We start from the raw sequence: 26,825 nt of genomic DNA, 5'->3' as shown, positions 1-26,825 counted from the left end.
TGTTGTTACATGGCCATGTATATTTCAGTGTATAATTATACATGACCATGTTGTTACACAACCATGTACAATTATACATGACCATATTGTTACACGGCCATGTATATTTCAGTGTATAATTATACATGACCATGTTCTTACACGGTCATGTACAATTATACACGGCCATGTTGTATATTTCAGTGTATAATTATACATGATCATATTGTTACACGGCTATGTATAATTCTACACGGCCGTGTATCTTTCTGTTTTGTGTCTAAAATTTTAATTTTTTGTTATATTTTAAATTTTTTTTTTGAATTTAGAATAGTTGATATAGTTAAAATGGAAAATAATAATAATAATAATTATAATATAATTAAAATATATCAATTTTAGTTCAAATATAAGTATTTATCGAGTATGTTTTTTTTGCTAAATAGTAGAATTTTAAACAAAATCTTCCAAAAGAACATACTCGATAAATACTTATATTTGAACTAAAATTGATATATTTTAATTATATTATATTATTATTATTATTATTTTCCATTTTAACTATATCAACTATTCTAAATTAAAAAAAAAAAATTAAAAATATAAAAAAATTTAAAATTTTAGACCGAAACAGAAATATACACGGCCGTGTAGAATTATACATGGCTGTGTAACAATATGATCATGTATAATTATACATTGAAATATACATGGTCACGTAACAACATGGCCGAGTATAATTTTACAATGGCCGTGTACTTTATAGGTCAACTGCCACGTCACCTCCGTCGTGTCCACGTCAGCAATTTCCGTTAGTTCTTTAACGGTGGGACCAAAATTGATAAAAAATTATTTATAATCGGACTAAAATTATTGAAATTATTTATATTTGGACCAAAATTAATGAGTTTTTTTATATTGGGACCAAAATTGATAAATTTTGAACATATTATAATCAAAATTGATTAATTTTTTATATTGAGATTAAAATTAATTAATTTTGATTATATTGTGACCAAATTGATTTTTTTGCCTATTTATTATTATTATTATTATTATTTAAGCCCTAGTAGTAAGTATGAATACGGGGGCAGACTTGGGATTGAGATGCGGGGTGCATATAAATAATCTGTCGATTAGTTTGACTCCCCTCTGGGTCCGTCCGTCCAGGCTCTGCGTTTTTACGATCATCCCTTTGCTTGCGTAATTGGCAGGTTTCTGTTCAAACCGAACGCCTCCCATAACTTTGCCGTCGCCGTTCACAACAAATATTCTTCAGCGCCCTCATTCCGCTATCATGCCCAAAGGTTTCTCTCTCTCTCTCTCTCTCTCTATTTACGGTTTACGGCTGTCCATTCCGATTGATTACGTTTTCGCTCGCAGAGCTTCCGGGGTTCTACTATGATGCAGAGAAGAATAGGTATTTTCCATTAAAAGGCCCTATTCCGGGTTCCTCTCCAAAACCACCTCCCATGCCACCCTCTTCGCGGACCAAGCAGGTAACTTTTTTGTATTGCCACGAGTTTGAACTCGAAAGATTTCCAAGGCTTCTTGAGTTGGGTTGTTTTCTGCTCTTGAGAACTCTTTTAGGCTTCAACTCTTAACAAGCTTTGTAAACCTGGAACAACCAAAACATTCATTCTATGAGCACCATATTATTTAGCATACGTGTAGCAAACCGTACTAAGCTATCCATTTGAGAGTCCTGAGAATCACCAACTATATTCGTATGCACTACCAACCTTATCTATGCACCTATGAAAATATTCTATGATTCTCGCGGTGGTTGTAATTTGTCATGGATGTCGTATATATATATCAAAGATTTAGGATTCCTATCCAGAACTTGAGGTGACTGGCTCTTGTTAACTGGCGCAAACTCCAGGGAGCTGACGAGTTCGAAATTCGTTCCCATGATACTTCTTTTTTCACTTTATTTAACTAAAGCGAAAATCATACAAAGATTGAGGATTCCCATTCCAGAACTTGAGGTGGCCGACTCTTGTTAACTGGCGCAAACCCCAGGGAGTTGACGAGTTCGAAGTTAATTCCCATGAAGTTGTTTTTGTTGTTTCACTTTATTTTACTAAATCAAAAATCAAGACAAAGATTGAGGATTCCTATTCCAGAACTTGAGGTGGCTGGCTCTTGCTAACTGGCGCAAACTCCAGGGAGTGGAAGAGTTTAAAATTAGTTCCCATGAAGTTGTTTCACTTTATTTAACTAAAGTCAAAATCGAGACAAAGTGGACTTGGAAGGAGAACTTGAAACTGACTTAATACATCACTCTACTAGCACCTCATTATATATATATATGAAGTTTGAGGTAGCTATTAAGTGAACAGTAACTAACTACTTTATGGCCATTGCAGGAAACTACCGTTCTCCTCCGACTAACTCATGTGAGATTTTACTAATATTTCAGCTAACCCACTAAGTCCTCGTGCTATCACCCACAGTACATTACATTTATGCGTGACGTTTTTCTGTAACTTTGATCATCGCAATGTGCAAAAAGAAATTTGAATTTTCTTGTCTGTGCACAGATAGTTCTGACACTTATTGATCTAATTTTTATACTTCTTTAGTAACCTCCTCTTATTTTATTGCTTAAAATTCACAGGTTGACGTATGCCAAAGCACAAAAGTAAGACAAGAGGAGCTTCTACAGGCACGGGAATTGTTTGGTAAGGTGATCTCTTCCCGGAAAGGGAAGGTGAGCATGCAGGCTGAATATCAAAAGAGACATGCATCGAAACCTACGGTAGAAATTGCTCTTCTTAAGTTCTTTCCAATTCATAGATAACTTTCTTCGATATTGTTTCATTTCACCAAGAAAAATGAATATAAATCCATGTGTAGTATGTCGTATGTAGGTATAAGTCAGCATCTCATCCATATAGTTTCTCCTCACAAGGTTTCTGCATTATATGTAGGTTATCTGTGCATCAATTCCTAAATTATGTTGGGTTTCTGTGATACCCTACTTTCAATATTGTTTTTATTGGGGGGTGGAAAGAAGTTGAACTCAACAGAAGTTAAAGGCCCCAGCTAAACTAAAGCAGAATTCGTATGAGTTTGTTCATTGGACTTGCTTATTTTAAACCTTGACCTAAATTTCTACGAATTCAGCTCGAGAACACTTTATTTAATCTTATGCTGAGTTCAATGATTGGGGTGTCAAGTTTGGGTACTTAAATATACTCTTATAGGAATAAAAATTACAGCAACCACTAAACGAATTGATTCCTCAATTTAAACTTGTGGAGATATATTTTAGATACATACTTTCAGAGTGGTTGTGAATATCAGATTTGAGAGGCAGAGGTACATTCCAGGGTATAGGAATGTACACAGAGAAAACCTAGTTTTGATACCACGTCACATTTTAGGAGAATTTCTAAGTTGTTTATGAATAATGAATTTAGATCTATTTATAGACATAATACAAAATAGCTAAACTCAAATAATAAAAACACAATATAGTAGATATTCCTAAATAATAACGACCATATCTAAATAATACTAACCAAAATATTTATCTAAAATATATCAACAAGACTATATGTGATTTGAGAGAAATTTCTCTCAACAGAAAAATATAAAACCAGATGCATGGAAAGGCACAATCATTGTTCCAGAGTTCACTTGCAATTATGGTGGGTTCTGGGAAGAGTGGAACTAAATAAAACATGTGAGAATGACTAGCGGTCAAATTATTTGAGTTGCTATCCTTGTAAACGAATTCAAGAATAAAATCTTAGAGGGGCTTACAATTCAGATCCGAGTTTGCAGTTCCTCAGTTTCTGTGGGATTAAACAAATTACAGAGTCACTGATCAGTGTGAGAATATCTCATACAATCAGTTTTAATATAAAATGTTTCAAGCCACTCCACACTGCTAGCGACTTAAGCTCTATCCCACAAAAGCTTTATTTGTTACAAAGGCATCAGAATCCAAATCTTAGGTATTTCAGATCTTGGCACTTCAGTTCTTATCTCTTAGTTCTTCTCCTTGTAGAGGTAAATTGAATCTTTGCTCATTGCAATTCCTTGTTCATTTACTAAGCTTTTTTGTTGTGCATATGCTACTCTGTACATTATTATTAAGCCTATACCTGTTTCCATGACTCAATTCTGTGTTATCATTGAACTTGAACTATTCAATTCAGGTGTTCCAAATCGATTTAATTCTTCAGTTCAATTGTGTTCTTATTATGTTAAGAAAATTTGTAGGTATGGAAATATAAAGGGACCAAAAGGATGGGAAATATTGCATTGGAACATATGATTGCTGATGTAACCTCGCCACATGGTCTAATAAAAAGAGACATATTATTTACAGGTGGTGCCAATGGTCTATTGTGGTAAGTTGTATTCTGGAACTTTGGATTGAGGTTCTGTTTGTATGTGGGACTTTGGGTGGACTTCCCCTATTTATTCCACCCCCTCTCCAAACTATCAAATTAGATACCTGTATTTAATTTTTTATATTACACCAGAAACAAATTAAGTTTTCATTCAAAACATCACATCAAACACCTATTCCAATTCAAGTTTTTACTATTACCAACCCCAAACCTACATCCAAACACACTGAATTTTCCTCCATGAATACTCTTCTACAAGGTTACTCATATTGTGTGTATTTTAGTCATTTGAGCACTTTTCATTCAACCTATGATTGCTACGTGCTTGTTAGTTCTTTATGCTTTGTTGAAACACATCCTTGTGCCTTTTATAGATTGCACTCGTTATGTTAGGAAGAAAGATCTGAAGCCGTATGAAATTTGGAATTACAGTGAATCTTGTGCATGAACAAATAATTTGACAAGATGAGTTTCATAAAATTTGAAGTAGCAGAGCTTGCATGATTGTGATTGTATTTGGATTGAGAAAGACGTTTGAAACTCCAGCACTTTGTTACTATTTTGTATGTTCCCTGCTGATTGGTTTATGATTCCTGCCCTCTGTATCATATACTGCTAACTATAAACTCTTATATTTTGTAGTCTTTTTCAAGTTGGAATGGCTCAACAAGACATAGATCCAACACAAGCTTACAAGGCAGATTGCATATGGCCACTCAATCTGGACCAAGCACCCACTCGCAAAGAGTTATTAAGACACCTTGGGAGCTCTTATGGAGCTACGACATATATGTCCTCGGATGTGTCATCTATTAAGGCGTCAATGAGTTCTTCACCAGCCAGTGATATGTTACCAAAACATTTCTTGTATCCTTCTATAACTACTTAATCATTATTGTGGAATTTTCCCGTGTAGCAAAATGCCTATAGGGCCATTTCACCTTGAATAGGACCGGACTTTCTTATTTGGTTACTTTGTCCTAGAGTTTCATACTATTAAATTCTTTGGACGAGGCTCAAATTGAGGTAAAGAGTAATGTTTGGGAACTTCATTCTTTGAGCAGATCTGTTGTCGAGGGTTTATATGACTATTGGCTATTCAGTTGAAGCTTTTTAAGTTATTATACATTTTAAGACTTTAACAAAAACTCAGGATAACAACTCTGGGATCTGGCAGTGCTCCCGGATCTGTCTACCTGCTAGATTTAACCAAACCACTTGACTTTGATGCTAGTGTTCCCATGGCTAGGGAAGGATTTTATGAACTTGCTTCATTTAGGCAGACACTGTGGACTGCTGATTGTGGTCCTGGTGGAAGGCATGCTGCAATTGGCAAGTTCCCTTGCATTATTATTTGTTTTCGTCTTTAAATAATTGAGTTTCTCCCTTCTGAATTTATCCCTATTATGTAATCTATAATTTGTCATGTAGTACAATTGCAAGACAGGTGTTTCCCTAATCATAGATTTCTTAATATGGGGAAATTGGTGTCCTCTATATGATACATGCTTTTTTTATCATGTGTCTTTGGTTTATGCAGGAACCAATAGGGGAGTTGAGTTGCTCAATATGGATACTGGAGCATCATCACGGGTGCTTCATTGTGAAATTGATGTTTTGTCCCTGCAGATTGATCAATCTGTAAGTAACAACATTGCTGTGTGAAGATATATCTCTAGAGTTGAACCATTGATCAACTGCATATTGGTTCCACTTTTTTAAGATGCCTAAAGATCCGTGCATATTGATCAACTACATATTGGTTCCCCATTCAACTCTGAACCAAGTCTAGACTGAGAAAGATAATATTCTTTTGGCATATACATTAATATAATATCCATAATGTTTCTTTAAATATCAACATTTTTGCTATGGTACAGTTATTACCTGTTAAATTAGTATAAGGATAACCTATAGGCATATTGATGAACGCATGGCTTTAGTAAGCTCTTTTGCAGTGATTAGACATCACTATAGTTTGGCAAATTAGTATGAGGATAACCTGATGTAGCTAACTTTTTCCTCATTCGTTTGCAATGATTCATGAACCAATTATAAAAGTTCCTCTGTATTTTTTGCCTGCTATTCAGCTTTTTCTTTTATTTTTTAGGGGAATTTCATTATTTCTGGTTTGAGAAACGGAGCAATTATGACTGTTGATTCTCGCCAAAAACCAGTAAGAATATGTTGCTTTGGTGGGCATATTACTCACTTCTATATCACTAAACTTTCCTATATATTACTCATAATGTTCTTTGAAGACATTATATCGGTAGTCTTACCTTATGTGTCCTGTCATAAACTTTCAAAGTTGCCTGTAAATATTTAATTTATGCAGATCAAGAGGAGCAGAAATTTCCAATCGAAGAGTATGATGCCTTCTTCTGTTTGTTGGTCTGTATGCTTTCTATGCATTCGTTTTCCTTCACTCGCTCCATTACTTTCAGTTATACTAAGTAGACATGTTTTGTGTATTGTAGTTTTTAGCTTTATTTTCTCTGTATGTAGTTTGACATCACTTAAGGCATGGGATCAATACTTCTTGGCGAGCTCCATGGATGGTTCGGTTAGTTTCTGTGACTCATGATTTTGGTCATTTGTGAAGTACTGAGAAGATACTGAAATGTTAAATATGGCTATTTCAATTATCTGATCTCCACCTAGTGCATCTTTCAATTTATTTTTGTGACACTGACATCTGATCCATGACTATGAATTTTAACAAAGCGCTGTCTAGGGCTATTGGGTTGAGATGACTGCTTAATATTCACTGTGCTTAATTTTCTTATGCAGTAAATGGCTGTAAACTTGAAAGCTTAGGGTATTTGCAGTGACAAAGAATGTTTAGTAAATTGATAACATATAAATGTATAATGCTCAAAATTATGTAACAAAATTTTATCTAGTGTCATAAATGGAGTAACTAGAAACTGCATTAAATGAAGCTAAGAAAACTATTAGGAAATACAACACGCCATGGATGAATCATGATTTTTTGTTACTTATTTTGTTATGCTACTAAGTTTCATAACTTGAGCTTGTGAATAACACATTGTGCACCTCACTCTTTATTTGAATACTTCTATGAATTTTATATCGTAGATTGCCCTTTAGAAATTGCCATAGTTTTGTCATTGAAGTCATTATAAGCTCTTGTTGTGAAGACAGAGAATTTGATCGGAATTATATGTATAATTGACAACTACCCTGAAAATAATTTCTCTTCCTTGGACTCTTTCAAGAACTATCTCCAAACATGTAATTGCATTTTGTAGCTCTCTGATTCTATATTTGGGTTTTATCTATTGTTTTACTTTAGAATTATATGTTTGTCTCATATATTGAGCTAAGATGTATAGGTTTTTGTTGGCCATTAGGGCTAGAGGATATCCTTTCCTTTGGGACAGACGATCTCTGTCAATGCAACAGGCATGCATTGTCAACAAGTAGTGCTCACATGTTAGAAGCTTGCTGGGGGCATTCAAAGAAAATAAATGAGCAAATATATATAGTTGGATAATTTTTCCTTTTTGTTAGTTCAGTTTTAGTTTCTTCGATCACCTACATGCAAGAACAAACACATATATAAGCATCTAGATAGTTTTTCAAGTGGTTCAATAGGTTAATGTCATAAATCACCTAGAGCTTTGGCAATAATTTTTTTAGAACCTGGAATATCAATGGAGATAGGCAATGTAGCCACAAACTTAAAGACTATAAAATTGGATGTCAATTCATGAAGAAATGGAAGTGGACAGGGGCATTCTGGATGAATTTAAGGGCGTGGTCAGGAGAGGGCATTATTAATGCAAGGGGCAGTTGCATATCTGATTGCCTAGGTGCTGTTATAATGGTTAGAAGCCAGTAGCTGTAGCTGCTACTGGTGCCTGGACCTTTTTCAGTTAATTTATTATTTTGACATCTTGTGCATTTCTGTTGTACTGTTTTGGCCATGAGCAGTATAAATTGGTGCTAATGGTTACCGTAAGACTACATGCTGAACAAATTTGGATTGTCTAGATCTGGCTCTACGATCAACGTTCACTTGAGAGAGGGCCAGTTCAATCTTATGAAGGGAATGTAAATTCACATACTCGTATACAACTTGGAGTTGACCCATCAGAGAAAGTAGTCCTGTCAGGTGAGCACTGTTTTAATGCATGATTCTAGCTGTGGTTACTGGAATTGGAATCCTGATCGGGATCTTGGATGCTAATTATGTGCGGTTGGTTGTCAGGTGGAGAGGACTGCTGTGTCAGACTCTGGGATATCAAGTCTGGTGAACTTCTATTCAAGGATAGAATGATGAATTCAATCCCCTCAGCTGTTTGCTGGCCAAGAAACTCAGGTACTTTGCCAAGACATATTTACTAAGGGTGTGCTCGTTTTTGGGGATTGGATTTTCAATCCACTATTAATCCCATTTTTTTCTCCCAAAAACATCAAATCAAACACCTATTTTTCATTTTTATATTATAATAAAAATCAATTTTACATTCAAAACATTACATCAACGTCTATTTATATCACATCATACAACTATTCAAATTTAAAATTTTTACTATTCAAATCCCAACTCAAAATTTAAACCCCAAACAATCACACCCTTAAGTGTATGTATGGTCTTTGGATTTCATAAGTTGTTTTATTAACTAGAGATTCATGTGGCCTCTGGGAACTGGAAAACAGATGGGCAAGATTGCAACAGATGGTACTGGGAGGAACATCATTTGGGGGCTTGGCTGGGGTCATATGACGGGATCACTTACATGGACTGGCTGTGATAGATGGGGGTGCGGGTGCTGGTCCTGGTCCTGGTGCTGGTATCGGTCCGGGGCCTTCTCATTTACCGGAAATTTACTTGAGTTGAGCTCGCTGGATGCAACTCTAACTCCCTGGTTGGTTATTTTGTAACAACACAATCAGTGCAATCTTGGGATTAGATCAATCAGTTAGTTATAAACGGATAGCGCTTGGTCTCAGCACATGGCATTTGGACATTATCGGACACCATGGTTCGGTGTGGTGTGGTCAGCCATCTGGAGTAGAGTGGGGACAAAAGGCCAGCACCCGCCCGTGATCACGATAGATAATGATTGAGACCCATGTAACAAAACAGATATAGGTTGTATTTATTTATTTATATATGATTTTATTCTATTTTATTTGACTGGACTGATTGAGGGAGCTGGGGTAGGAGTTGTTCAACAAATAAATCCAAAAGATGATGGGAGGTGGAGAGAGGGACGAAGTAAAACAAAAAAAAAAAAGAAGTGTAGATTTTAAACAATGAGGGAGAGGAGCATAAAAATTCTGAGCCACCAACTATTGATTAATGAATAATTCAATTGAGAATCAAACTTGGGAATAGAAAGAAATGGGAATGGAAGGGGCCAAGCAGCAGCAGCAAGCAAGCAAGGTTAGAAAGTTAAAAGTTCCAGCGCAACTGCTACTCTACTCCACCCATCCCACCCATCAGTCAGGCAGGCAGGCAGGCGTGTATCATCATCAAATCAACTCAACTATTCTCCCTCTCTCGCCCTCTTTCAAGTCTTAAAACCACTCTCTTCGGTTCCACAAACTTCCTTCGGATATCCTCTTTTAATCGATCCGCTCTTATAATACTAAAAACAATAATAGTTTGTATTGTACTATTAACGTGTTCTTGTTTGTGGCCTGCTGTCAGTCCGTCCGTGTGTGAGCGCCGCCCTCTTTTAATTGCCTCCCCTCCCTCCCCCGTCTTTTTTTTTCTCTTTTTATTTTTTACCTACTCCTCCGGTCAGTTCTCTTTCCCTCTCAGTGGTTCAAAATTCGGTGCCAATTAATGCCCACCCCCCCCCCCCCCAACCCTCCTTATTCTTTCACTCCCATCCGCATCGAAATCAATATCAATACAAGATTGCTGTGCCGCGTTGACCTCGAGTAACCCTTTATTGTATGCTCTGCCACTGCCACTGCCGCTGCCACTGCCATTCCCATGACCACCACGCGTCTTCCTTGAAGCATTCATCGCCAGGCTGAAGCAGAGACAGAGGCAACAGATGAGCGAGAACCCCCTTCAATCCTTCACGCAGGCAACACCCCGTGTTCTTGTCTATCTGTCTATCTATCTTTCTTTCTTTCCATCCATTAATAACATCTGATTGGGCATGGCCTTTAAGCCGTCCCCACACTAAAATACTTCATTTCATTTCATGCACGTCCTCTCCTCGCACCCTCCTACTCTTCCCTCTCTAGAAGGGCCACGTCCCAGCTGCTGCCTCCCCTCTCCCTCTCCCTCGCCATAATCATAATCATCGCCATCATCATCTTCTGCTGAAACCAAACAGTCCTGCAGCAGCTGCAATGGTTGCTGCTGCCAGAGTAAGGGCAGCACTCCTGCCTCATCTCCTTCTCCTCCTTCCTCTTCTTCCTAATCTGCTCACCGCGCTCCTCCCCTCCGTGTCATGCCAGCAACCAGCTGACGCCGCCGCCATTCTTCAAGTCCTCTTGGAGGTGAGAAGGTCCTTCGTCCGAGACCCCCTCAACGTCCTGCGAGACTGGTCCCTCAACAACTCCAACTTCTGCTCATGGCGAGGCATCTCCTGCCGGAGCCAACACCACCTCCCCGTGGCCCTCAACCTCTCCGACTCTGCCCTCGGCGGCTCTATCTCACCCGCCCTGGCCCTCCTCCCTCACCTGCTCCACCTCGACCTCTCCAACAACCGCCTCTCTGGCCCCATCCCACCTGCTCTCTCCAACCTCCCCTCCTTGGAATCTCTGCTCCTCTTCTCCAACCGCCTCTCCGGCCCCATTCCCCCCCTCCATCTCCCTCGCCTCCGTTCCCTCCGGATCGGCGACAATGGCCTCACCGGCTCCATCCCCCCTTCCATTGGCGATCTCCCGAGTCTGGTCACCCTCGGCCTGGCCTCCTCCCGCCTCACCGGCCGCATTCCGCCCGAGCTCGGAAGGCTGGGCCAGCTCCAGAGCTTGATTTTGCAGCAGAATCAGCTGGAGGGTCCCATCCCCCCGGAGCTTTCCAACTGTTCCAGCCTCCTTGTCTTCACGTCGGCCCTCAATCAGCTCAGCGGATCCATCCCTCCGGAGCTCGGCCGTCTCACCAATCTGCGCCTATTGAATCTTGCTAACAATACCCTATCAGGGGAGATCCCCACCCAGCTCGGTGCGTTGAGTCAGCTGCAGTATCTGAACCTCCTCGGCAATCAGCTCGAGGGTCCCATACCCAGCTCCCTGGCAAACTTGGCCAACCTTCAAAATCTCGACTTGTCTGGCAACCGGCTCACTGGAGAAATCCCTGGATCGTTGGGGGGTAGCCTGAGCCACCTGGTCTACCTCGTTCTCTCGGACAACAATCTCTCAGGCGCCGTTCCGGGAGACATATGTTCCAACACCACCAGCTTGGAGCACATGATGCTGGCACAGAACCGACTCTCTGGCCGCATTCCACCCCAAATAGGAAACTGCGGGTCGCTTCAGCAACTCGATTTGTCCAACAATACGCTGGATGGGCTCATCCCGTTGGAGCTCTATGGGCTGTCCCAGCTGACGGACCTCTTGCTTAACAACAACACACTATCTGGTCCTATTTCTCCCTTGATAGCAAACCTAACCAACCTGCGGACTCTGGCGCTGTACCAGAACAACTTTCGGGGCAGCCTGCCTAAAGAGATGGGCATGCTTGGCAATCTTCAGATCCTTTACATCTACGACAACCAGCTCTCAGGCGAGATCCCTGCAGAGATCGGCAATTGCTCCGGCTTGCAAATGGTTGATTTCTTTGGAAACAAGTTCTCTGGCCGTATCCCAATCACCCTCGGAGTGCTAGGGCAGTTGAATTTCCTTCACCTCAGGCAGAACGATCTTTCTGGCGAGATTCCAGCCAGTTTGGGCAACTGCCGTCTGCTGGCCATACTTGATTTAGCGGACAACCGATTGGCCGGCAGCATTCCTGCAACTTTCGGGCATCTTTGGTCGCTGGAACAGCTTATGTTGTATAACAATTCCCTCCAAGGCAGCCTGCCAGACGTTCTTACCAATCTTGCTAACTTGACGAGGGTCAATCTGTCGCATAACAGACTGAATGGGAGCATCACTCCGCTCTGCAGCTCCCGTAAGTTGCTCTCGTTTGATGCCACCCATAACTCGTTCGACCGCGACATTCCTCTTCAAATCGGCAACTCGCCTGCCCTGGAAAGGTTAAGGCTTGGCAATAACCAATTTACAGGGAAAATCCCTTGGACGCTGGGATTCCTCCAATATCTGTCACTCCTCGATCTCTCCAGCAACTCTTTAACGGGCAACATACCAGTTCAGCTGGCTGCATGCAAGAGATTGACCCATCTTGATCTTGATCATAACCTTTTGTCTGGGCGAATCCCCCGTTGGATCGGGCATCTTCCTCTGTTGGGCGAGCTCAAGCTATCAGCCAACCGCTTCTCTGGGCCTCTTCCTCAGGAATTGTTCAATTGCTCAAGCCTACTGATCCTGTCCCTCAGTGGCAACTCCCTTAGCGGCACCCTTCCCCCGGATGTCAGTAGGCTTGTGGCTCTCAACGTCCTGGATCTTGACAGCAATAGGCTTACTGGTCCAATCCCGCCTTCCATTGGGCAATTGGGAAAGCTCTACTCGTTACGGCTCTCCCGGAACTGCTTCTCGGGACAGATTCCGCTTGAGATTAACCAGCTCCAGAACTTGCAAAGCATTCTTGATATCAGCTACAACAACATCTCCGGTAGCATCCCATCGTCCGTTGGCCAACTGTCCAAGCTGGAAGCACTGGATCTCTCCCACAATGAACTAGGGGGTGAAATCCCTCAGCAAATCACTGAAATGAGCAGTTTAGGATTGCTAAACCTCTCCTACAATCGGCTTCAGGGAAAATTGGACAAGCTATTTGCAGCGCGTTGGCCAGCAGCTGCATTTGATGGGAATTCCGATCTCTGCGGAGCCCCTCTTCAGAGCTGCAAAGGCATAAAATCTGCTGGTAATCAGCGGGCTGGCCTCAGTGAGTCATTGGTGGTGGTGATTTCAGCTCTATCAACCACATTTGCGATTATTATGCTGTTGCTTGCAGCTGCCACGTTCTTTAAACGCAGGCGAGAAGGCTTGAGGAGGAGCAGTGAAGTGGACTGCGCATACTCTTCATCACCATCATCTTCTTCTTCTTCTCCATTCTTCACTTGTTCTTCCCAAGCACAGAGGAGGCTACTGTTTGGCAATGCAGGCAGGCGCGGGTTCAAGTTGACTGACATCATGAAGGCCACAAACAATCTGAGCGAGGAGTTCATAATTGGAACAGGTGGGTCTGGAACTGTCTACAGAGCTGAATTGTATAGCGGAGAGACGGTGGCAATCAAGAGAATTGTGAGGAAAGATGCTCTCTTGTTTGACAGAAGCTTTGCGAGAGAGGTAAAAACGCTGGGTAGAATTAGACACAGGCATCTGGTCAGACTGTTGGGGTACTGTAGCAACAGATCTGTGGGGGGTCCCAATCTGTTGGTATTCGAGTACATGGAGAATGGAAGCGTGTGGGATTGGTTGCACCGGAGAGGGGGATCGAAGAACGAGGAGGAGAAGAAGATCCTGAGCTGGGAGGAGAGATTGAAGATAGCTGTGGGATTGGCCCAGGGGCTGGAGTATCTTCACCATGATTGCGTGCCAAGGATACTTCACAGGGATGTCAAGTCCAGCAACATTCTGTTGGACGCCAACATGGAGGCACATCTGGGGGATTTTGGACTGGCCAAACCCCTCAAGGAGAACCTTGACTCCCTAAATACCGAGTCCAATGCGGGGTTTGCGGGCTCCTACGGCTATATTGCACCAGGTATGTATGTTTGTATGTATGTACGCGTGTTCTGTGACGGAAAGGAAGGGATTCTTGATTGGCCTGGCCTCTCTCACTCACTCACTCACTCATTTGCTCACAAGAAGTCTGTTTGATTAATTGATGGTGGTGCTGATGATGTAGAGTATGCCTACTCCATGAAGGCGACAGATAGAAGTGATGTGTACAGCATGGGCATCGTGCTTATGGAGCTAGTGACAGGGAGGATGCCCACAGATGGGAGATTCAGGGGGGACATGGACATGGACATGGTGAGATGGGTGGAATCACATGTGGAGATGCAAGCCGAGGAGGAGTTGATTGATCCATTGTTGTTGAGACCACCATTGCAGCATAGTAGTAGTAATGAAGAAGAAAATGCGGTTGCTAATTCCAATGCCAATGCCAATGCCAATGCTGTGGTTCAAGTCCTTGAAATAGCATTGCGCTGCACGAAAACTGCGCCAGCGGAGAGGCCATCCTCCCGCCAGGCATGCGACCTGTTGGTGCATCTACTAAATGATACTTCTTCTTCTACTGGTCGCAAAACGAAATGATTATGTTGGGCATATGCATTCCACACAATGAATGTACTCACAGTTTTTGTTGTTGAGACTACTATGCTGCTTGTTGTGATTATAAAATAGACCAAGTAATTAGCTTACACTCACACGCACATGCATAACACGGGGCGGACGGGACGGGACGGGACGAGTCGGGTAATTAATCCAGTTTGACAAACTCTCTCCTGTCCATCCATCCAATCCATCCTTATCGGGAGGGAAACTGAAGCTGTGCTGCTCTACAGTTCAACTTCAAACACAAACAAAAACCAATTCTGACGTTTACAAGTAGCAAAAACCATTGCGCGGCTTTTTTCTTTTCAAAGATGAAGCAGCATCACGTACGTTGACCAGACCTTCATGCACAAGTAAATAAGCCAAGCCAAGTGTGCATTTTGGTTGTTGCTTTCATGAATTGAGGAGCTTTATGCGCTCTGTGCTTCTAAGAAGGCGCTTAGATCGCCATCACTGCCACCATTATCCAGGGCATGTGCGTTGCAGAGGAGGAGGAGAGGTGGAGATGAGGATGAGGATGATGTTGATGAACTGCAGGGAGCACCAGAACCAGGAGAGGAGAAACGAACATGACGACGAGGTGAATGGTTGCTGTCAGCAGCAAGCCCAACAACACCAGTACTTGTACTTGCCACCACATTACTACTACTACTATGACGAGGAGGAGGAGGAGTAGGATTAGTGGTGCCGGTAGTGGTAGTGGTAGTAATTCTAGTATTTTTGAGGACCCCTTTATGAGTACTACGACGAGTGTGGGTGTGGTCGAACATGAAACCTGTTGTTACTGGGGACTCCATATCGTTGACGATGCCACTGCTGCTGCACCCTATCAGCTCCACTGGCAGATCGAAAAACAGATTGGACGACGACATAGCTGTTGCATGATCATCTCCTCCTCCCCCGTCTATGTCTTCATAGTAGCTGATGACCGCTGATGACCTCCAAGACCCGCATTCAAATCGCTCCAGAGACACTCGCACATCGCCGTCTATAATATTGGATATGGATACAGCTGCTGCTGCTCCGTTGGGCTCGTTCCTCCTTGCTTTCACGGCTTTTCCCCTACCACCAAATCCGGGCAGGAAGAGGCACGTCCCGCATTTGAACTTGTGCGGCGGCGGCGGCGGCTGCTGGCTAAACATTATTGTTGCCTTATCTTCTTGGTCTAATCTGCCTCCTCCTCCTTGGTGCTTCCTGTTGATGGCTGACCATATATCAAAGTCGACAGAGGGCTGGCATGCTCTTCCATCCCCGCACGACTTACTCCTCCTCATCCTCATCAAGTGGCTCTCCCGCAGCCGCTCCAGATTAGTCAGCGCCACCGAGTGCTGGCGAGCGAGAGGAGGAGGAGGGAGAGGAAGAAGGAGATTTCTACATTTCTTCTTGTGCCTTGTCACAAAACGAGGCGATGAAGAGGCAGAGTTGGGGAGGCTGCTGCTCATGAATTTACCAGTCTTTCCGGTGGCGAGAACTGCCTCCTCCTCCTCCTCCTCTATTCTCCGCTGGGTAGTCACAGCTGGAGGATGCGGATGATGAATATTCCCATTCCCATACTCCTTTCCCCTGGAGCTGCTAGAGATTCCGCGAGTCAGGGAGATTGGATCCACCAGTATCTGTTTCTCCCCAGGTCGATGTACGTTTTCCCTGTCCGAAACGACCTTCCTCTGCTCCTGATCTTCCCAGGCAACACGGGCACCCAGCACTGTTTCTTCATGCCCACCACGCAACTTAATGGCGGAAGCAGGTAGAGGTAGAGGTAGATTCATCCTTTGGATCACTTGTGGTTCCAAGAGATGGCCATCCTTTAAGACACTATTTATAATATTACGTGCGCTCTTTCAAGGAGGAAAGAACGTGAATGCATGTCTACCTACCGGATTCCGTAGTGATTGCCACGTCTCTCTCTCTCTCTAGATATATATATATATATATATATTCAGCCTAAGCTTGACGGGGGTGAGTTCAGGAAACTGATGAATAGAATTGCAATAGAGCACGTAATTGACTCCTCAAATTCTATGCTAGGCCTACCTGTACAAACAAACGTACATTTCCCAGCATGATTGGCATATTCACAACCGTGCCGTGCTCCTCACAGGTTTATGCAATATAATTGTCACGCCCACAAGTTTATATGAATTGGAAATTTGGGATTCAGTTTTGTATTTGGCAACCAGCCTGAAGCTCTGAATGGGAGTGAAAAGGAGCAGCAACGAACGAACGAATTCAGGGAATGAATTCGGAATGGAATGGAACGATCCATAATAGAATGAAGACTAGTGAACAAAATAATCATCAACTCTGATCTCTATCCCACAGCACCACGCTGCAACTATAGCTATTCCCTTCAAAAATCGGAATTCGGCAGCTGGCCAAAGGCAAAACACCATTGAGAACCACAGTATCCGAAACCTAACAGGACTTTGCATACATTAATAGCCAGAACCGTATGATGATCCGCTGAAGCCAGCTTGAGGGTGTGAATACGCCTGTCTCAAGGTTTTGCTTGCTAATCCATCAAGCATGCAAACCATTCCCATTGCAGTAAATGCCATCCATAGACCCATTTGCTAGCTTCGGTTTCTCATAGAGGTGTGACGAACCATTGCTCCTCCTGCATGTCTTTGTTGCACTTCTCATCAAGACTGCATCCAGCTGACCTATAGCTGCTGCTACAAGTCCTGGTGTTCAAAACAAGATGATAATAGCAGAAGCTGTTTAGTTACTTTGGAACTTGCTAATGATTTTTCCCAAACATGAATGTACATCTGAATGGAGAAAACATGCATATAAATTTACTAACCGTCCTAACACAAAAGAAAATCAACAGTTTTTGAGATGTTATGGAGTATTACCGTGACTGACTACAATGTTAAAGGGGAGGGAAAAAATGTGAGAAGATGCTTGGAAAATACCAAGTAAAAGTGGGGAAGGCTTTCCTGGCCTTGATTTAAACTCAGGGTGAAATTGTGCGCCAACAAAGTAAGGATGTTCAGGCAGCTCTACTATCTGCAATGATAAGTTGATTCTATGACAGAAAGCAAAGACGGAAAGTCGTCATAAAATATAATATGATGAAAACAAATACCTCCATGCGACAACCGGTTTCATCTTTTCCAGTAAACAAGAGGCCAGCATCTTCGAATTGCTGAACCATATTAAAGTTTACCTAGACAAGATTAAGCTAAGTATGTCAATTATCAACGCCTATAAGCAATTAAATGAATGTGTTTCAGTAATTATAATCTAGTATGATCCATAAGTTAATTCAATGGCCCAGAGACTGGTTTCCTGCACCTCATATCTGTGCCGATGTCTCTCATCTATAAAGCTCCTATTGCCATATCTGTCAAAAACATGACAAGTAGCAAGAATCAACAGCTATCGTTTACATACAATTACTCATGGGCACGTCTTCCATTTTGGCTGCATAGGGTTATTTAATTCCACAGAAGCTTCAGTTAATTTAGGATTTGCACTACTTACTATTGTAAGTTATATTATATGGCTAATAGCAGGATGGATTGACATTGATTTCACTACACTGCGCCAGTAGTCTTGGGTTGTGACTATGCTCAAAGAAAATGGGTGTTAGTAAGGGTGTATTTATTTGGAGGATTTTGTTGGATTTATACTATTCATTAAAGTTTTTTACCAAAAAACACTAAATCTAATACCTATTTTTCATTTTTTATATTATACTAAAATCAATTTTATATTTAAAACATCACATCAATCCCTATTTATATCGTACAACTATTCAAATTCAAAATTTTTACTATTCAAATCCCAACTCAAAATCCAAACCTTTAAACAAACACACACTAACTTAAAAGTCCAACAACCCATGTTCGAGACAATTTCAAAGTAACATGCATTTTATATATACATATATACACAGACAAAAACCAAGATTATGAATCCCTGAATCTTACAGAATTATGATTGAATATAATAACCATAGACACCAAAATTTAAAATGAAGGCCTCACTACATAAAAAGTAAAGACTCCTCCAACCATCCTATCAAAAAACCAGTCGCTTATTCCGATTAAAAAAAAAAAAAAAAAAACCAGTCACTTATTCCGATAAAAAAGAGAAAAACAAAACAAAACCAGTCACTTATTTTTTGTGTCTAGACTCTAGAGATAATTGCTGGAGTGGTGAAGCATGAACAACACTCACAGTTTTGCACATTTACTTTGCATCCCATGAAAGTATGTTTTCCTTGATCCAAGGCGCATAGTTCCTCCCATATGGATTTTAGAACCCTGCTAAAGCAACATATAATGGAGAATTGACATAAGTGAAATGCAATTAATAAGACGTGCATATATTGATGAAATACTTTTTGATTGAACAGTCCCAAAAACACTAGCAAGGCATAACCTCTGGCATGAAAATAACACAGGGGTTCTCTGTATTTGGGTCAAATTCTGTGCTATTTGCATTTCGTAGACCAAGTACTGATCGTGCAAACTCAATGACAGCAATCTGCATTCCTAGGCATATCCCAAGATAAGGTATCCTATTTTCACGGGCATACTTTGCAGCCAGAATTTTACCCTCTACTCCTCTATCACCAAACCCTCCTGGAACTAGTATGCCATCAGCTCCCTATAAATCAATATTTAATCAGAGGATATGGAATGAATACAATATAAAAAGGAATACAAGATAAAAGATTACAAATGGCAGGGAGCACCAATAAAGAATAAACCAATCAGACCTGGAGCAATTTCCAGGCACTTTTGTAAGACTTGAGATTCTGCAAGTATATCCATGGATAAGACAAGTTGTGAGTTATACTATACACAGAAGTACTATACAAAATAATAAAAGAGAAAAATTAACCTTATCTGCAGTTGAAACTTCTAGATCTTCAGCTGGCACCCAATCCACGCATAATTTCCTATGACATGCAACAGAAGCATGCAACAGAGCCTGCAAAAAGTTACCAATGCAACATTACCAAGGAAAATAACACTTGAAGATATCTTCAGCAAATGCCTGTAGAGATATTAATGGCTCGTGAAACTGAGGGAAGCCTTTCATCTTTCCAAATGAAAAAATATCTAGAGTTTGAAAATACCACATAGTGTTAATAAACCATGTAATATAAAACCTACATATATATACACATGATGCAATATGGTTCAAGTATCAACACATGAAATGAAACTCATTGGTATATATATAAATGCTAAAGTAGATTTTCAAAGCTTTCTGGCACACACCACCACAAACCTCATAAAGCCCACTTACACACCAATTTAGAGAATGGCGACTTAATAGAGACCTCTTGGGAAGTAGAAGAACTAGTTGAAGTGCATTTGTTTACTAAAACTGCTCAATTTTTTCAATGCCTTCGAAACTACAGATCATTCGCAATGTGCTTGGAAATGGTACAAAAAAGAAAAACATCATTCACTAGGTCAATAAACCTCACCAATGTCAGGTACTTGCAATGTAATTATTGTGCACATCCACACCCATAAAGTATTAAAGAAAATACCACTTGGTTGGACACACTCAATTGTTCATTCTATGAAGCCCCTTATTTGATTGATACGAACAAACAAGGGGAACCAGCAGCTATAAGTTACTGCAGAACCAATCATGAAGAATTCTTTAGAGCAAATGTATCAAGATTCCCATCTACCAATAACACCAGTCAACCATAATAAACATACTAATATCCTACCTCTCCAATCTAGCCCACTGAATAACAAATCAAGTTATTGCAAAATTTTAGAAAATCTAACAATGAGAAGAATAGCAGATGCTTCCTAGATAACTTGCTGGTCGTCCACAGGCAAAATAGTTATATACAGGGGATAATATGATGAACAATTGGCATACGTTTTTTTAATGACAAAACAATTGGCATACTCCGCAGACCTCAAAAGTAGATTAAGCAGTTTTTAAGGCCTCATGACAGAAAAACCCATCAGGTAACAGAGTATCTGACCCAAACATATTGATCTATTTATTAAATATGGAAATCTGAAAACCAAAAGTTGTGAACTCATTGAACTTCTCAACTCAAACTCATGCAATTTGATATTAAGCCAAACTCAACTCAACTCAACTCAGTATCTTAATGAGCCAAACTCATAATAGTTATAGTAATTAAAAGATATAATTGAATATTTAAAAATATGTAAACAAATACTATGTCTTATTGAATTAGAATATTGCCTATTAGAAAATTAACAACGATAGTGATGTAATGGCCTAGTAATTAGCCAGGTCTTGAGAAAAATAAGGTGTTAGGTTTGACTTCCCTGTCACTTAATTCATAAACAGCCTTGTACTACTTGCTTATATATGCTATATCATTGCAACAGCCTTCCCATCCAATAAATATCTCGAAACATAAAAGATAAATTGATCTTGAACTTGAGGTTAGCTCATAAGACCAATTCAAATATAACTGAGCTTGTTACATCAGTTTCACACCCCCTACTTTTACCTAGATTCTAATTTTGAAACATCAAAAGGATTAAAACGATTTCCACTGCCTTCGGAAAACGGTTTTTACTGCAGAATGAAGCCACCAGACAAAAAAATATATGCGTACATCCAATGTCTCAAAGAAATTTATAGTTTTGCAACATGGAACTACTCATATATGTTCTGCTGCCCAAATAGTACTAATATATAAAATGAGTTCACCTTCAGCACAGAGAGATAAGAATCTGCAAGTCCGGTGTACTTTCCAACCATAGCAATTCGAACCTGTATTTTAGGAGAGAGAGAGATAGAGAAGAAACATTCAGAAATCACAAGCCAACGCGAGGATTAAATGACACTTTTAAAAATGACATAACCTACTGGTTCACTCAATAAATCGCAGAGATCTGCCCTAGATGTCCACTCCCCCAGCACAGGTTCCCTAGTATAACTACATATAATATTAGAAGTATTAATTTCAAATGAAGGGAAACAATGACGAGAAATGTGGAGTTAACAACAATAGGAGCCTCATTGAGTTTGACTAACCCATTGAGGTTCAGAACCTTCAAAATTGCCTCATGAGCATTCTGATCCTGAGGGAAAAAGTAGGATGAAATACAACCTGTCTGTAAAATTAAAGATATGTCTACATTCAAGTTTAATACAACTTACCCTCAAAAGTAGAGGAACATGCCAGATGTTGGAAACATCGAACAATGTGATAATGTTCTCCATCTGGAAGCATGGCAGGTATAAAGTGGCTAGATATTAAGTAAATTTTGTAGCAGGCTAAAATTTAAATTTGTGTGGACATTGCAATGTTTTATTAATCAGATACCGGAACATGGCAAAAGCGAGAAAGTTTTTCTTTTACATTTCCATCAAGTTCCTGTAGAATGGAGTTAACTTTAGCCCAAGAACACAAACGTACACGAAAATAAAAACAACAAAAAAAAAAGAGAGAGAGGGATCCGATCAAAAAAGAGAGAGAGAGAGAGAGGGAAAGCCAGAGAGAGAGAGACTATTGTGCTGCGGCATGCTAAAATATTTGGAGTCAGACCCAAGCTTCTTAGTCCCCTAACACTGTGTTGAGTCGGTTTTGTTTTCTGCCATGTAATATTGATGCCAAAGATGTCATGAAAAGATGAGTGGTGTAAAAGACAATTAGAAATCTCCTAAAAAACTTCCACCTGTTCACCAACAACACTGAGAACAGGCACCAAGCTGACATGTATCAAGCAAAAGTTTCCAACACCTGAGAAGATAAATAGAAAGTGGTCAGATGGTGGCCTTAAGGGCATAATCCTAAACTAAACTGTTTAAGGAGAAGAACAGTATTAAAGATCGTGATCATCATTGTCAGCATAATGCTATGAGCATGAAGGAACCAAACATTTTCTTACCCACACGGTATGAAAATTGACCAAGAGCCTCAATGAAGGGCATGGATTCAATATCTCCTGAAAAAAGAAAGGAATTTGGTTCAGGATTTACCGCCAAAATTTAGTTAAATACGAATTTCAATCACATGAGAAAGTCATCCTGTTTACCTATAGTGCCACCCAACTCTACGACACAAACATCTGCTGGACCTTCCTTCCCATCTACAGGTATAGCAGCAACTCGTTCGATCCATTCTTGAATGGCATCAGTTATATGAGGTACGACCTGGACAAGGGATCTGGTATTGAAATTGAGCACTACCAAGGACAGTGCCACCAAAAGCTTGAAAGTGCAACATACCTGAACCGTCTGCCCAAGATAATCGCCCCTTCTCTCCTTGTCAATGACAGACTAAGCCAAAGATGGATCAGTTCATCAAGTCAATGTTTGGCAAATATAGTAATATGTTTAGAAAGCATTGAAAGGAGACCACAATCACATTCAGAAAAACGAGCTGTCTCAGCACTTGCCTGGTAAATTTTCCCAGTAGTTATATTGTTATCCCGTGTCAATATAATGTCTAGAAACCGCTCATAATTTCCAAGGTCCAAATCCACCTGTAAGAAGAAAATCAGGTCATCATTGCCATGGGAAATATCAATCTTCCTCCTTACATATTGGATAATACACATCTCAAGCAAGTTTGCACAAACAAGTAACTAGATGCCATAGATACATAAACTGGGGAGTGTTAAGTTATTTGCTAGCTTTTCCAAAGACGTGGAAGATAGATAGCATTAGGCATCACAGTGAAAACCATCAGAAAAACGCAACACAGCGAAAAGTACAATGAAATAGTATTCCGTATCTTACTCAAGAAATAGAATATAAACTCATCCCACTCCCACACACCTGAACTAATAGTATGTTACAGGAACCCTGCACGCAGCAGCCCCAAGAATTTAAAATTACCGAAAGAAAATGAAAAGGGAGGCACATTTCTAACCTCCCCTCCATCATCTAGAACAAATACTTCTCCATGTTCGAAAGGAGACATGGTTCCAGCATCAGTATTCAAATAGGGATCTGAAACAGAAGAGCGAAAAATTAATACGTGTATATATATATATATATATATCATTCCGTCATCCCCTTTGGAGGAGATTCCAGATAATCTTGAATTAATTTAATATCCGACAGGAGAAAGAACACAAGAAAACACCAAGAGACAAACAGAAGAACACAGAGGAAAAGAACATGCAACAGCAGACAAATAGAGAAAGTAGAGAACTTTGCCAATTATTTGAGCTAATGACAAAAAAATGCAGGAAAGACTTTTATAAATATTGTGGCTGTCGCAGGACACATACTACTATTAAATCACCGTGTAGGAGAAAGGAAAAGAGTATGAAAAGGCTCTATCATTCGATAGGTCGGCGACTTTTGTACGGCTAATCTTTTAAATACAAGGTGGTGGTGGTGGTGGTGTTACAGGAAGTGAGAAATGGGCCCATGCTTTCAGAAGCAGTAGAGAAGAAAGCTGGAGAGGAGTCTTTCTCTGGTTGCTTGGACCTCTGCAAACGCTAGAGGCAACCCAAAGAATGGGAGAGCATTGCAAACCTATTAGGAGTTTAGGACTCTTGTCCCCGATTTGTCGTCTGGCCATTTTGGTGATCTCCAGAAGAAGAAGAAGCGTAGGCGGAAAACAGAGAAGAAAAGTTGGCGGTAGTTTTTAACAGAATCGCGGAATGTTTTAATCTTTCAGGTTGCAGCAGACATGAGATACTATTAATTTGCTTGTTCGGACCTTGGGAAATGCTAAAAGAAGCCCAAAGAAAGGGGGGAGTGTTGCAGACTTAGCAGGACTCTCCTTGGTATTTCATTCGGGTACGGGCATATTTGCATATTATGGTTTACAGAAGAGGTGCAAAACCAAAAAGAAAGAAAGAAGGCAGGGGAAATGACCAATCTTTATCGTGGTAACGCGAAGACCGCAGGCCTTGAGGATAAGACCGACGCTGCTGGCGGTGACACCTTTGCCCAGGCCGCTTACCACTCCTCCAGTCACCAATACGTACTTCATTTTCAGATTGGAACGGCCGTCGAGAACTTGGAACCTGCTGTGTAATTTGCTTCTCCGAGACTGAAAGCAGAAATAATGGGACAGCGACTGAACATGTGCTGAAGAGGAGCGGCACTGGATACGAAGGAGAGAGGGGGGGGTTGAAGGTGAAGGAGAGGGAGGCAATCGATTGGAATGTCGACTTTATAGGCACGAGGAGGATGGGGCCGAGGGAGGACTGAGGCCTGAAGGAGGAGGAGGAGGAGAGAAAATACGGGGTTGTATTTATAACTTCTTTTTCCTGGACTTGACATTCTCACCCTAGCCAGCGCCAGCGCAACAATGTAGCCGTCGGCCCTTTACGCCTTTACAGTGTCGTCATATATATATAATATATTAAAATAATATAATTAAAATATATTAATATTAGTTTGAATATTGAGATCAGGTCCGGTCAGATCTAAATTTTAATAGATGTAAGTGTTAATTTTTACATCGTCAAGTTGGTTTAAAAATTTATATTTGTTGTATATATATATTTTTTTTAATTATATTTTTTTCGTCAGATAACTTATTTGCTACACTGTAGACATTAGGAATAATATAATTAGTAAATAATTAAGAATGTATTAGTAAAAATAATTATTTTATAATATAAATAATTATAAATTAAGATTAAGATAACTAATTAGTTTAATTAAAATTAAAAAAAATAAAATTTAAAAATTTAAAATGAGATTAAAGTGTGTAATATTTTCATGCTATGTGAGACGAACATAAACGGCAACGTAAACATGTATTTGGGACGGAGGGAGTATTTTCTTATAGACTCATATTTTTATTATAATTATAATATAATTTTAAAATTATCTACAAAGAATTTTCTCGGATATTAATTATACTTCTTTTTACTATCAATACAGTAATCAGTCATAATCCAATATTGAATAAAGAACAAATTGTAAAAAATATTTTATACGTATACCCTATTATTATTTTTATCTTATATTTATTTCGTTAACAAATATATTATACATGTTTGCAAAAGTCGCAATTTCTATTATTTGGTCGCGCGATGGTGAATGTCATGTACAAAGAAATAACAAAAATAACGATTTTTACATACATATAAGGTATATTTTGTTAGAAAAATAATAATAGGGTATTCGATATATTTTCTTACAATTTTCTATTGATAATATATCATTTTAATTATAAATAAAATGTAACTATTTAAATTAGACATTTTTGAATAGAAAGTAGAGTTATTTAAATGTGACAAAGTGGATATATATTTCGCAGCATAACATAATTTTAGCGTGTTTGGCCATTAATTGGCCAGCGGAAAGCTTAACGGAAAACGTCGCGTGTGTGTGGAAAGGGAATGAAAATAAACAGCATATGTGGTCAAACTTGGAACGGATCGGATGATAAAAGTGCGTGGAAAGAATCCTTATAGTATAACATATTACAAGAAAAGCCAAGATCATGTGGTCGACATGCTGCGTTGGATTGCTTATATTAAATAGGGAGGAGGCTGGGGGAGTAATAAGAGTGCAATAAATCTTTTCATATATTCTACCTACCTACTCACTCTCCATCCATGCTTATTCACAAAACGAATGGAAGAGAAACAAGTGTGAGTGCCTGCGCGCATGCCCGTGTCTGTTTGTCTGTTGTATGTCAGCGTGTGTGATGGTTGGTTGTTTCTCCTTTTGTTTTTATCAAACGGTTCGCTGGGGACCACCGCAGTCCCTACCTGTTAAAACCATGTGTGCAAGGTAGCCCGCGCTAGCAGCAGCAGCTAGCAAAGATAGATTATAATATACGTATTGATATCTAAATCTATATCATGTTGGTCAATAAAAGACAGCGGCACAGCAGATGACGGAGCAGATGATTGTATTTTCTTAATCCGTCCTAAAATAGATAATTTTTTTTATTTTTAATAAATTTATTTGTTTAAATATATTTAATAAATATACATTAAATTAATTAAAATTTATAGAATTTATTCATAATTTTTTTTATTTATATTTTTTTACTAAATAAATATTTTTATTCATATTTAATTTTTTTTATTTTTATAAAATTAATTTCAAATTAATAATAAATACATAATTTTTTTTTATTTATTTATATGTATTATACAAAATATTATTATCTAT

At 39.8% G+C, this 26,825-nt stretch overlaps 4 protein-coding genes across 10 annotated transcripts; 2 read left to right on the top strand and 2 right to left on the bottom strand.

Moving 5' to 3' along the window:
* The first annotated feature begins 1,077 nt into the window (after nucleotides 1-1,077).
* Nucleotides 1,078-9,514, top strand: LOC127249665 (uncharacterized). 3 transcript variants are annotated; one of them, XM_051272593.1, is made up of 14 exons: nucleotides 1,080-1,286; nucleotides 1,363-1,478; nucleotides 2,352-2,381; nucleotides 2,603-2,743; nucleotides 4,216-4,346; nucleotides 4,992-5,216; nucleotides 5,503-5,681; nucleotides 5,890-5,990; nucleotides 6,460-6,525; nucleotides 6,688-6,743; nucleotides 6,858-6,915; nucleotides 8,370-8,490; nucleotides 8,587-8,697; nucleotides 9,039-9,514. In XM_051272593.1, the coding sequence occupies exons 1-14, from the start codon at nucleotides 1,277-1,279 to the stop codon at nucleotides 9,131-9,133; spliced, it is 1,440 nt and encodes a 479-aa protein (XP_051128550.1). In that variant the 5' UTR covers nucleotides 1,080-1,276; the 3' UTR covers nucleotides 9,134-9,514. The 3 variants fall into 3 exon arrangements, 2 of the variants coding, with proteins under 2 accessions (XP_051128550.1, XP_051128552.1); XR_007838465.1 differs by lacking the exon at nucleotides 9,039-9,514 and having other exon boundaries at nucleotides 1,078-1,286; nucleotides 8,310-8,490; nucleotides 8,587-8,684; XM_051272595.1 differs by lacking the exon at nucleotides 2,352-2,381 and having other exon boundaries at nucleotides 1,081-1,286.
* Nucleotides 9,515-10,203: 689 nt separating this feature from the next.
* LOC127249663 (LRR receptor-like serine/threonine-protein kinase GSO1) lies at nucleotides 10,204-14,788 on the top strand. Its single transcript, XM_051272587.1, has 2 exons — nucleotides 10,204-14,175; nucleotides 14,320-14,788. Exons 1-2 carry the CDS (start codon nucleotides 10,695-10,697, stop codon nucleotides 14,730-14,732), a joined length of 3,894 nt encoding a protein of 1,297 aa, XP_051128544.1. The 5' UTR covers nucleotides 10,204-10,694; the 3' UTR covers nucleotides 14,733-14,788.
* A 20-nt stretch (nucleotides 14,789-14,808) lies between these two features.
* LOC127249666 (uncharacterized) lies at nucleotides 14,809-16,840 on the bottom strand. Its single transcript, XM_051272596.1, has one exon. It carries the CDS (start codon nucleotides 16,517-16,519, stop codon nucleotides 15,164-15,166), a length of 1,356 nt encoding a protein of 451 aa, XP_051128553.1. The 5' UTR covers nucleotides 16,520-16,840; the 3' UTR covers nucleotides 14,809-15,163.
* A 147-nt stretch (nucleotides 16,841-16,987) lies between these two features.
* Nucleotides 16,988-24,967, bottom strand: LOC127249664 (uncharacterized). 5 transcript variants are annotated; one of them, XM_051272589.1, is made up of 21 exons: nucleotides 24,561-24,967; nucleotides 23,508-23,681; nucleotides 23,126-23,212; nucleotides 22,956-23,006; nucleotides 22,763-22,880; nucleotides 22,616-22,672; nucleotides 22,403-22,467; nucleotides 22,235-22,318; nucleotides 22,051-22,101; nucleotides 21,885-21,947; nucleotides 21,759-21,805; nucleotides 21,591-21,660; nucleotides 21,432-21,494; nucleotides 19,608-19,697; nucleotides 19,483-19,521; nucleotides 19,143-19,370; nucleotides 18,939-19,024; nucleotides 18,051-18,099; nucleotides 17,842-17,922; nucleotides 17,669-17,762; nucleotides 16,988-17,434 (listed from the first exon to the last, which is right to left on the bottom strand). In XM_051272589.1, exons 2-21 carry the CDS (start codon nucleotides 23,613-23,615, stop codon nucleotides 17,271-17,273), a joined length of 1,695 nt encoding a protein of 564 aa, XP_051128546.1. In that variant the 5' UTR covers nucleotides 23,616-23,681; nucleotides 24,561-24,967; the 3' UTR covers nucleotides 16,988-17,270. The 5 variants fall into 5 exon arrangements, with proteins under 5 accessions (XP_051128546.1, XP_051128545.1, XP_051128549.1 ...); XM_051272588.1 differs by having other exon boundaries at nucleotides 23,602-23,681; nucleotides 24,561-24,965; XM_051272592.1 differs by having other exon boundaries at nucleotides 23,602-23,681; nucleotides 24,403-24,678.
* Between the last annotated feature and the right edge of the window lie 1,858 nt (nucleotides 24,968-26,825).

This window comes from Andrographis paniculata, unplaced genomic scaffold, assembly GCF_009805555.1.
Source record: "Andrographis paniculata isolate CXL003 unplaced genomic scaffold, ASM980555v1 Contig36END, whole genome shotgun sequence".
In the NCBI taxonomy this organism is placed as follows: Eukaryota; Viridiplantae; Streptophyta; class Magnoliopsida; order Lamiales; family Acanthaceae; genus Andrographis; species Andrographis paniculata.
The sequence above is the reverse complement of the archived record's forward strand: the minus strand, read 5'-3'. Positions and strand labels throughout refer to the sequence as shown.

Bases quoted from the DNA above. Each gene is read 5' to 3' on its own strand.
- LOC127249665 (XM_051272593.1), top strand. The intron at 5,217-5,502 runs GTATCCTTCTAT...ACAAAAACTCAG, and splicing joins ATGTTACCAAAACATTTCTT to GATAACAACTCTGGGATCTG. The intron at 6,744-6,857 runs GTCTGTATGCTT...CTCTGTATGTAG, and splicing joins ATGCCTTCTTCTGTTTGTTG to TTTGACATCACTTAAGGCAT.
- LOC127249663 (XM_051272587.1), top strand. From the start codon at position 10,695: ATGGTTGCTGCTGCCAGAGTAAGGGCAGCACTCCTGCCTCATCTCCTT. The intron at 14,176-14,319 runs GTATGTATGTTT...CTGATGATGTAG, and splicing joins CTACGGCTATATTGCACCAG to AGTATGCCTACTCCATGAAG.
- LOC127249666 (XM_051272596.1), bottom strand. From the start codon at position 16,519: ATGAATCTACCTCTACCTCTACCTGCTTCCGCCATTAAGTTGCGTGGT.
- LOC127249664 (XM_051272588.1), bottom strand. From the start codon at position 24,678: ATGAAGTACGTATTGGTGACTGGAGGAGTGGTAAGCGGCCTGGGCAAA. The intron at 23,682-24,560 runs GTCATTTCCCCT...CTTCTGTTTCAG, and splicing joins CGTTACCACGATAAAGATTG to ATCCCTATTTGAATACTGAT. The intron at 21,495-21,590 runs GTAGGTTATGTC...CCTAAAATACAG, and splicing joins GCGATTTATTGAGTGAACCA to GTTCGAATTGCTATGGTTGG.